Genomic DNA, 11410 nt, shown 5'->3' on the forward strand with positions numbered 1-11410 from the left:
TTTTTCAAACATTGTTTTTTCCAGACATTGTTCATTCTTTGGAGATGACGAGGTCTTGCGTGCAGTGTGATCTGCGCTGAAGAGATGTGTCTCCTCGTGTAATCACCTGTTTGCAGCCTTTCCCTGTCTCAAACGCGAGGTCAGAGCTGGAGCCAAAGCTCCAAGTTAGCAAAAGATTTGACTGTTGTGAAGTTTCATAATACATTAAAATTAGTCCTTGAGAAGTAGCAGAACACAGGTAAGACTCCAGGGAACCCGCCCCAGTGCCCCGAGTTGGAGGTCCCCCCGCTCCCTCTGCTGCCCCCGCTCGGGTCTGGCCGCACAGACCGATGGGATCGCGCTGCCCCGCCCCGCACGGAGCTCTCGCCGCTCCCCAAACCTCCGCACGGACCTTTCACAGCGTTTATTTCCGGCTATTCCCACGGGGGGGGGGGCGGGGTCTGTCTCAGCCCGCGCGAGCCCCGCCCCCCGCTGCCCGCCCCGCCCCTCCCCCCCCGGCCATGGCGCTGCGGCGGCTGTTGCGCGGCGCGCGGGCGGCAGCGGGTAAGGGAGGAGGGGGCGCGCGGGCGTAGGGGCGGGAGGGGGCGGGGCTTCAGCCCCTGGAGGGGCTGCGGGCGGGGGCGCCGGTCGCTAAGGGGGCGCCCAAGATGGCGGTGGGGGATGGAGTAGGGGGAGGTGCCTCCTCAGCCAAGGGCTGCCTGTAGGGTCGGGCGGGTCACGGCGTTTGTCCTCCCTCTTGGCTCTAAAGGTGTGCTGCTTCTGAACATGAGCCAGCAGTGTGCCCAGGTGACCAAGAAGGCCAATGGCATCTTGGCTTGTATCAGAAACGGTGTGACCAGCAGGTCCAGGGAGGTTATTCTCCCTCTGTACTCGGCACTGGTGAGACCGCACCTCGAGTACTGTGTTCAGTTCCGGACCCCTCACCACAAGAAGGATCTTGAGGCTCTGGAGCGTGTCCAGAGAAGAGCAACGAAGCTGGTGAGGGGCTGGAGAACAAGTCTTACGAGGAGCGGCTGAGAGAGCTGGGGTTGTTTAGCCTGGAGAAGAGGAGGCTGAGGGGAGACCTCATTCCTCTCTACAACTGCCTGAAAGGAGGTTGTGGAGAGGAGGGAGCTGGCCTCTTCTCCCAAGTGACAGGGGACAGGACAAGGGGGAATGGCCTGAAGCTCTGTCAGGGGAGGTTCAGGTTGGATATCAGAAAAAAATTCCTCACAGTAAGAGTCATTGGGTACTGGAACAGGCTGCCCAGGAAGGTGGTCGAGTCGCCTTCCCTGGAGGTGTTTAAGGAACGGGTGGATGAAGTGCTGAGAGACATGGTTTAGGGAGTGTTAGGAATGGTTGGACTCGATGATCCAATGGGTCCTTTCCAACCTTGTGATTCTGTGATTCTGTGATTTGGGGTAAACGAGGCTGAGGGAAGACCTTATCACTGCCTACAACTACCGGAAAGGAGCTTGTAGAGAGGTGGATGTTGGTCCCTTCTCCCAAGTAACAGGTGATAGGATGAGAAGAAACGGCCTAAAGTTGCACCAGGAGAAGTTCAGAATAGACATCAGGAAAAATTTATTCGCCAAAAGGGTTATTAAGCACTGGCAGAGACTGCCCAGAGTGATGTTTGAGTCACTGTACCTTGAGGCATTCAAAAGACGGGTAGATGAGGTGCTCAAAGATATGGTTTCGTAGTAGACAGGTATGGTTGAACTCTATTAATAATCTCAAATGTCTTTTCCAACCAAGCAATTGCAAACCTACTGCTGTCACTATCAATTCCGGAGTTTTTCTTTAATAAAATCTTAAACTGTTGTTTAAAAGTTTGCAGCAACTCTATGGAAAGAAAAAGTCCAGAATTGATGATGAGTTGGAGAAGGACTTGGGGGTGCTGATTGAAGAGAAGCTCGACATGAGCTGGCAATGTGTGCTCACAGCCCAGAAGGCCAACCCTATCCAGGGCTGCATCAAAAGAAACATGGCAGCAGGTCAATTCTCCCACTTTGTTCTTCTGAGAACCTTAATGAAGTGTCTAGGTCTGGAATCCCCAACATAAGATGGATGTGGAACTGTTGGAAGAGGTCCAGAGGAGGCCACAAAGCTGATCTCAGAGGGCTGGAGCACCTCTGCTGTGAGAACAGGCTGAGTTGTGCTTGTTCAGCCTGGAGAAGAGAAGGCTCCGAGGAGAACTTATAGCGACCTTCCAGTACCTGAAGGGGTTACAGGAAAGCTGGGGAAGTACTTCTTACAAGGGCATGAAGTGATAGGATGAGGGAGAGTGGCTTTAAATTGGAAGGGAGAAGATTTAGGTTAGACATTAGGAAGAAATTCTTCCCAATGTGGGTGGTGAGGCACTGGAACAAGTTGCCCAGGGAAGCTGTGCATGCCCCATCCCTGGAGGTGTTCAAGGCCAGGTTGGATGAGGCCTTGAGTAGCCTGGTCTGGTGGGAGGTGGCTTTAAGGTCCCTTCCAACCCAAACCATTCTATGATTCTATGATAGCAGTAGATTTGCAATATAGTTGCTGCAAACTTTAAGGCATAGCTTAATATTTGCTGGAGGGAATTTACTGTGGCTTTGGAAGTTATTGGCATCCTTTATGTAAGGAAATTTAGGTATCCCTAAGGAGGAGGAGGACAAATAAGCCTGCCCCACCTGCATGCTCAGCTGAGTCTGCTCTGTAGGACTGCAGGACAGGCCACTTCCTTCTCCATCAAAAGCTAAGATTTCTGTTATCCCATTGATAGAGTAATCCTGAAATGGTCCTGAACAGTATATGCTAATAGAAGAGCTGCAATAAAATGTTGTTGGATGTTTGTGGGCCCTCCTAGGCTGGATTTGGCTGTTAGGTTCATGGAAAGATTTGGCTGATGCTCCTGTCTGCCCTAAGTATCTTGATGAGTGCCCAGCTCCCACTGCACCAATGGTTTTGTTATGATAAATCACGGGCTGTGGGCCTTTTCAGAAGTCTGGATATTGTGGATTTTGGCTGTGTAGCAACTTTAAAGACTTGGGATTTTCAATTTCTTTTCAAATTCTCTCTGTATGAGCCACAGAATTAATAAATTGGATGGCTTTTTGACTGCCTGTAAAGGATGAGTTTGTAGAGATCAGTTTGTAGGTTGTGGTTTACTGATAATGTTGATTGTCTATCTCATCTTTTTCAGAGGTACTTTATGTTGAACTTGTGTCAAGAAGAATGTGTTTTGGTCAAGAATATCTGGTATTGCAAACAGCAAAATGGATTTTGCCTCTTCCTTGCTGAGATAATCAAGTTCATACCAGTACCTTAATCTGACTTTAATTTGAACTTGGACTAGAATATCAAATTGAATTTAAATTGCTAGCTAGTTTCCCTTTCAGCTTGCTGAAGAATGCCAAGGTGCTTGGCAAGAGGAGAAAGATCCTATGTATGCAGAAGGATTGGATTCTTCATTGTTGATAGTCCATTATCTCATGCTTAAAAGGAAAAAAAAATGCATCCCTTTGGGGCATTGGCAACAGCTAGCAGGTTTAATAGAGTTTATGCAACTGTAGGGTGTAATCTTAGGGCTGTGGTGTTTTAGGATGAATGAATATGCTGATGCTGGGAATACAAGTGGATTGTTGAGTGGTGAGTGTATGAGTGAGTCAAATCCACGCTGCTTGAGAAGGTTTCCTGATGCAATATTTAAACAAGGTCGAATGATAATTCTTTTAAGCACTTTGTACCCAGTCTGGTATGTGAAAGATTCTGTTTGAATCTTAAGAAAAGTCAGAGCTGCTTTAGACTTGTGTCTATAGCTAGAATGTCTTTAGAGGGTAGTTCATATGCACTGTGGACATTTGGCTTTTTAACCAAATGCAGAAATGTCAGTAATTTTGAAAGATCTTCATTAGTATTTTTTTACTTGTATGACTCGAATTATTTAATGACTTACAATATTTGTGCAGCTTCATTTTTATACTGCTTGAAAGAACTCTAGATATGGACATTAATAGGCACCTACATTTATGCTTAAAGGTATGTTAGTAGTACTTTAAAGGAAAAAAGTTTGCTTTTAATTACAGTATTTCCATGCAGTTACATAGTTGAATTTAAATGTGCCCAAAGTTTGTCCTGGGTTTGACTACCAGCTTAATTATTTTACTGTCATAAAGGAAACCCAACTATTGTCTACAAACATTTTGGGAAACCTGTTACTAAGTGAATAATATTTTATGTTTTAAAACTTTCCTTTGGGAAAGCAGAAGCTTTTTTCTGACTCAAAAGCTGCTGGAAATGAGCCAAGACCTGGAAATCAGCAGGCTTCTTGGGGGAGGTTAGGACTTCTCCACAAAAACAGACTGTACTGATCTATGCTAGCATAATTACTACTTAGAGTCTAAATTACAAGAAGATAACAGTGAAGATAAGTTCAAGCAGTTTAAAATACACTGTTTATGTCAACTGAGTTATACAACTAACACAGTTTTGCCTGCATATGTTTCTAGGGCCAAAAATAATTATCTTTGCTGATTTCTTAGATGTTCGTGAGCTGAATGTTAAACTAATATTTGGAGTTTGTTTTCCTGTCCTCTGCTTCCCAATTTCTGCAGTGAGGATTTTTCAGAGGTGTTCTGAACAGTCATGGAGCTTCTGAATATTGCACTGTGACATTTACGCCACTTATCTCCATTTGTTTGATAGGGTCATCACTACTTTGCAGCTCTCTGAGGAGCACCAGCTCTAAGACAGGAGGAAGACCTGAACCTGCTAAGCAGCCACTTAAGAAACCGAAGTTACCACTGGGTCGATTTGATGAACCAGAGGAGTCCAATATAGAGAGGGAACCCCTGGAAAGTAAGTCATGTTTTGTGGAATTGAAAGCTGTGTTTTAAAGGAATGGCCTTGAGATGCTGTGCTGATTTCAGTTTAAGAAGAGGGGGAGGCATTCGGCACTCTGCAGAATTGCTTCCTGTGTTCAGTGATTCTGAAAAAAAAGAAAAAAAAAAAGTGAGGCAGGGCAGTGGGCACAGGTTGCAGCAAATGATGTATGAGGGAAAAAAAACCTTCAAAACAAGCTGATTGAATATTGTAAGTCGTCACACAGAGAACTTCTGGTATCTTTCTTCTTGGAGACACATTTTCACAGATGTCCTGACCTGACGTCAGTCTTGCTTTGAGCAGGGCTGACTCCAGATGTCTGCCAAAGGTGATGAAATCCAGCATAAACCACTCCATGATGCTGAGAAATGTAGCTGGTATTGGTCTCTTATAATACAGCTATAAACAGTGGTAGTAAACTCACGAGGGCACCAGCTCCTTTTTATTATCCAAACAGCCTGTTCTGTTTCTTGTTCCATGAAAGACTTGTAGTTTGTGCCGGTCAGTCTTTCTCTTAGCCTTGTTGCTTTTCAAAGCAATACCTGCAACACACACTGAGTTTACTGAGCCACTCAGTGGGGTCAGGGAAGCCCTCACAAACTGCTGTTGTTTGTGTTGCATGGCAGTGACCTTAGTGGGGCTGCGTTTAGAGAACCTGGCAAGATTGAGGCACCAGGTGCATTGCTGTTGAAGTCACTAGAAGCATAATTTTTTACCAGATGGGAGAAAGACCTGAATTTTTCCCCTTCTTTTTAGTTAGCCATCTTTCCTTAACTAAAAGTGCTGGTCATGCTTTGTCATATTCATGATAACGTGCTATTCTGTTACTATTTACCAGTAATGATAACCCGCATTCTATCTATTTTGAGATCTCTACGACAAGCTTTTTTAATTTATCAATAGATTACTATGAATATACAGATGACAAAATGACTGAAAAATTACAGTATCATCTCAGAAATGGCTGCAAGCAATTTCAGATTGTGACTCACTTGAGAACTGACTCAGAGTTGGAGTTACTGTGTAAGCAGCTATTTAATTCTTGTCCTTTTATTCCCAAGAAAGTAAATAAAAGCACTGCTTCGTTTAAGAAAAATGCGTAGTTATTATCTTTTGCTTTTTTGCTTAGATGTTCTAGGTTTAGGGCAACACTCAAGGTTTCTTTTGGCTTTGAATTTAGTCATACCTGTGTATTTTTCACACATAACACCAATAATAGGTTGTTAGAAATCTGACTGCCCATTGTGTCCTTGATGGTTATTAGGCAAAAATGTAACAGTTTAGGCTGGCTATTTGAATTCCCACTGTTGTTTAACTATCATGGAGTAATCTTTTAAGTTTCTGCATCCATGTCAGCACATCAGGAGTGCCTGGATTTTGGTTTGATGACATCTACAAAATAATATTAGATAATTTGTGCTTCTTGTACTGCCAGAGGTGCTCAAATACTGAAATTTCCTGTCCTGGTCTGCATGAATTTTTAAACACATATCCCAATATGTCATTCTGCATAGCCTGTAGCTACATAAGTCTCCATCACTGTCCTCCTTCTCTTTGCTCTTCAGGATTTCTGTTGGCTTTTCTCATTTTCAACCCTGCTCCTCATGACTTGTCTTGCCCACCAGGGCTAAGTTAGGGCTATGACTTGAGGGAGCCTCAAGCTACACATATATAAGGATGACTCTGGAGAATCAGTGTGGCAAGAGGACGTGTGGGGTACAGTGAGCTTCAGGGAGCCCCGCGGTCTAATGCAGGATGAGAAAACAGCCTGGAATGGTGCTGTGCCAAAAAATACTTTGTGGCTTGGCGATGCCTCATGGGATGGCCAATGTGCAGCGTGGGTGGCGTGAGTTACTGCTCTTAGAGGCAGTAACTGTTCCCTGAGTAAGGGAGCACTGAGTAGCACAAGGACATCGACTGTGGGGTGCAGAAAGCTCCATGGTGTTCGAGCAGTTGCTGTGAGCTAGTGGGGTGCTGGGAGTAGAGCCTTGCTAACATGTAAGCTTAGCACATTTCTTACCAGAGAAAGTCCTATTCATACCCTTCTTACAAAGAGTGTCCCTCTTCTGAAAGGGCATCCATGACTGAGTGAGCTTAGGTTAAGTTTTAGAAGGTTAAAAGTCTCATTTTAGCTATTTAGGATTTTATGGGATCAGCTATGACTGAGGTCTCTAGCCTAGTGTTGATGGATATCAACATGCTTATTCTTGAAAAACATACAATCATCCATGAAAACATGGCATTTTAAATACATAAATAACAGAATCGAGACTGAAAATCAAGCTAAAATGAAAACCCAAGTGCTTAAATTTAGAGACCTAAACAAACACAGAAAGTGACCTGGTATGTGAATGTTTGTACGGTGTACCTGAATAACACAAGTTCTCACTGTGAATTCATGAGAAACTGTGGTGCTTTAGGTCCTTTGGACATTGCGTTCCTTTTTTTATTTGCATAACTGGATGTGATTGTGTATATTGCCGGCTGTTGTCACAAAACTATGAAATTACTGTTGTATGACTCTGGGAAATGTTTAACTCAAGGTTGCCTTTAAGAACAAAAGAGAATTGATTTTGTATTTGAAAATGAAGCTAAGAGGTAGGCATCGTGGATATCTGTATTTTCAACATTATAGGCATTTTAATGAAGTTTCCCTGTCATTTTAGAATTCCCTGATGGAATCAATCCTGCTACAAAAGAGAGGGGTGGACCCAAAGGCCCTGAACCTACACGTTTTGGAGACTGGGAGAGAAAAGGACGTTGCATAGATTTTTGATGAATAAATGTGTCTGTATTGCTAATAAAATATTCCTCGTTGTTGGAAAAATGTGATGAACAGAAAAATCTCACCTGGATTTGCTGTGAAGCTTCTTGTTTCTGTCATGCTTGTGATGAATTTTTTGAGAGGTACCATGTGAAAAAACATGATACTGCATCTCAGATTTTGGAACTGTTACTTGCTTAATGTACACTTGATCTTTACTGCTATTTACACCATGCAAGAATAAATGCACAAGTAGTGATACGAATTGTTAGTTGGGATCTTACTGAGATGTATAAGGGTTTGGATCTCTTCATTTAAACCTTTGTGTAGTGTCTTAAAAGTGCTGAAAGAGCTTTGCAGTTCACTAACTGTTCATGGTGTCCCTGCCCATGGCAGGAGGGTTGGAACTAGATGATCTTTAAGGTCTCTTCCAACTCCAACCGTTGCATGATTCTGTGAACCTAGATACCCATCATTAAAGTACAGCCACCTGCGAGTGGTGGTACTTAGCTGGTGTTCACATTTAGTGCTCTAATTCAATGGTAAAAGCCCTTTTAATCAAGAACCATCCCCTCTGTTTCCATTAAAGTGAGTTGGGGTTTGTTTCCTGTTTGTGAAGGAGAGACAGAAACTCCGTTTAGGCTGTAAATGGCATGATGGAAATGGAGACCTAATTCTGAGGGTCATCTCATGATGGCAAGTAGTGTAGGGATGTTCTATATGCAGTTTTAGAATACTGTTTAACCTAGCTTATTACATGCTACTTCTGTCTGAAAACTGGTTAAATGTTGCTTGGAGGAGAATAACATTCCTTTCTGACACCTTATGATCAAAGGGGGCTAATTACATTAGGTCATAAAGCTAAGTGATCTGGCATTGAACTAAATATGCTTCAGGCAGACCAAGCTCAGTTCTTCATTCAAGAATTTGCCTTGTTGTAAGCACTATAGTAAAGTATGAATCTATCACTTGAGTGGGTACTTATTAATAAGAATAAGCTGTTATTATTAAAATGTGTGAACATAACACTGTATTTATTTCTGTGCAAGTTCTTTTTGATCGCCTAAATAAACGGTCTTCAGCTGTAAAAGTCTTCTTCATCCCTTTATGTTTTCTTCCTAGTGTTCTGCTGACTTTTCAACCTCTTCTCTTTTACTCTACACAGTCGGGCTTCACAATTCCTGTTTGCTGCTTTTGCCACAGCACCACAATGGGCATTAAAACAGAATAAAAGTTTTCTGGAGAGCCCAGGAGTCTCCCATTTTATGGCCTACATTTCTTTGCTCTTTGCTATGGCAAAGCAAGTTGTATCTGAATGAAAGTAAGCTTTACTTCATGATTTTTGTTGTTTGGCATTACTCTGGCTTTAAGTAAGAATGCATTGCTTTGCCCAGCTTTGCCTTTTCTGTGATTTTTTATTAGAGCATCAAAGTGTGTGGAATTTCCATGTATGGAATTTTTCAGTAACCTAAAGATACGCTGGGTCACCTATCTATAATTTATTAAAATACTTATCTGTAGTAATGCTTTGCTGCTTCAGTTGCCAGTGGGTTGGAAAATATTTCGTCACACAACGCACAACCTATTCGGATAGGAAGCAGAAATTTTAATTGGAAACTTCTGCCTTTTCTACATCATTGTTAATAGGCTTAATGTCTAATTAGTGAAAAGGCAGTAACACTGCAGCAGTTATTTTATTTTTCGATTCTACATCTTCCTATCCTTAACCATGAATTGCTGCATGAGTTCACTATCTTCTCTTACCAGGTTTTACTCTTCCCAACATACACTCCATGAATGTTTACCTAGTTCTGATTCTTGGCATTCCAGATTTCAGTTCTAATTGCTACCTTCAGCGTAGACTGCAGCTGCAGGATTGCACCCTTTTGGTTCAGTATATAAAGAACTCGTCTCCCTTTTCCATGTTTTTTTTTTCTGTTTCAGTTAGTCATCTTCAGTCTCTTCCTGCTTTGTGATTTAGGACTGACACACATGCCGTCCAGGCCCCTGCATGTTTGCTTTCATGCAGGTGATGACTGCTGTGTTGGAGCTCATGCAGGTCCTGGGCACTCCCTGTCCACGTGGATTTGGAAGCTGCTTCTGAGAGCACTTCCATACCAACAAGACCCAGTGCCTCACAAAGGCAGGGATTTTGCTTTCTTTCAAAAACCAAAAAGGCTCTTCCCCAACTAGTGTTGTAAATAGCTATCAAGGAGTTGGCACTTGGGAAATGGAGGATACCACTTCTATCTCAAGGAACTTCAGGCCCTTTTTGTCACCTCCCAGGGCAGTGCCAGTAACTGCCAAACGTTCACTTAATTTGGTTAGGGAATGTATCAATAAGAAATAAGAAACTGAATGTCTGGGCAAAATAACATGTAAAAGCCGAAGAGCAAATGCTAAGGGGCCTTTTGGTGTAGTCTGGCAATCTGGTATTTACCGAGGCATTCTGGGCTCTGGTACCAGTAAGTCTAAAATAATATCTTGCAGTGCTGCAAAATCACTTGTGGAATCAGTCAGAACCAGTCATGGTCTGCATGCAACCACTCACACAGTGACAGGGTGGGGCATAGATGATCTTTTCTGGTTTGTTCTTGCAGTGTCTGCAATTGGGAAAGAAGTGTTTCAGCCCTATTCCAGTGCTGTCTTCCTGCTTTTGCCAGATGATTAATATTAGCAATATTAATTAATTAATGGGATACAGCATTATGGGTATTAAGGGTAAAGCAATGACTTGTGGTGTGAGCCATTAGATTGGCCACAGGTATGTTTCTATCATAAATACTGATTAAATCTATTTTTTTTAGCTCTTTTTGTTAGTATCACAGTGTAAAGCAGCAGGACTTGTATCCATTTTCTGTCAGATTTCTGGGAGACAAAGGAGAATTGTTTTGGCTGTGTAAGCAAATTCTTGTAGTACAGGAGGATGCTTGCTGCTCTGGTTTGTTTTCCTTACTAAAAAAGCTGTATGTTGTATTTCTGCCATAGGTTTTCTTCTTTAAACTTGTTTCTGCTTGTTTGCATAAACACATGTGGTACGCTATTAAAATTATGAAGTCTTTATTGTTTGAATGAATTGCTCTGTAATTACTTTATTACAAAATGTATAAAGGTGCACTTCGCACTTAAAGGAAACGTTTGCTATATATTGCCATGCTGGAAAAGTACGTATTTCAGTGCTGATTTTAGTCAGTTAAAATGCAAGGTTTATTACATAGTAGAATCAGAATAAAATTACCCTTTATGGTAGCAGATGTTTGCAGAAGACTGTAGAATGTTGTTGTAAAGCTTTACTACTTTTTCAGCTCACTGCAGTAAATGATCACAAACTCCAGTGGTCTGTAGTGACAAACATGTGACATGGCTGTTAATGACACTTATTCCGATTTTCTTATTTAGAAAGGACCAAAACACCTTGTTCTGATGTGTCAGGAAAATGACAAAACTGTATTCATTTGTAAAAGAAGAGGATTTGGAAGTTCTGTGGATTTTGTATTTGTTGCTCAGTCACTAACATGGCATCAAGCATATAGAAGTATAAGGAATTGATTTGAGATGAGGTTCTGTGTGCCAATGGTGATCAAAAACCATAAAAAATTGTGGCTGCTCTCAGGCTTTTGTAAGATGCAATATGAAAATGCGCTTGCTCAGCTGGTGGGTGGTGCTTCGTGTCAGACCAGCCGAGCTGTGCAGTCTACATGCAGCTGTCGGTGTGCCTGCACCCCAGTCTCATATCAGTGACTGGTGGTAGCAGGTACTCATGTGTCACCTTCCCAAGGATTTTTGTTGCAGAAAGGGTGGCACAGTAGAAAT

General features: G+C 42.5%; 1 protein-coding gene across 1 annotated transcript; it reads left to right on the top strand.

The window, feature by feature from the left end:
* The first annotated feature begins 429 nt into the window (after positions 1-429).
* SDHAF4 (succinate dehydrogenase complex assembly factor 4) lies at positions 430-10780 on the top strand. Its single transcript, XM_054063857.1, has 3 exons — positions 430-543; positions 4657-4809; positions 7500-10780. The coding sequence occupies exons 1-3, from the start codon at positions 501-503 to the stop codon at positions 7607-7609; spliced, it is 306 nt and encodes a 101-aa protein (XP_053919832.1). The 5' UTR covers positions 430-500; the 3' UTR covers positions 7610-10780.
* The last annotated feature ends 630 nt before the right edge of the window (positions 10781-11410 follow it).

The sequence above is a fragment of the Cuculus canorus genome, chromosome 3 (assembly GCF_017976375.1).
Source record: "Cuculus canorus isolate bCucCan1 chromosome 3, bCucCan1.pri, whole genome shotgun sequence".
Taxonomy (NCBI): domain Eukaryota; kingdom Metazoa; phylum Chordata; class Aves; order Cuculiformes; family Cuculidae; genus Cuculus; species Cuculus canorus.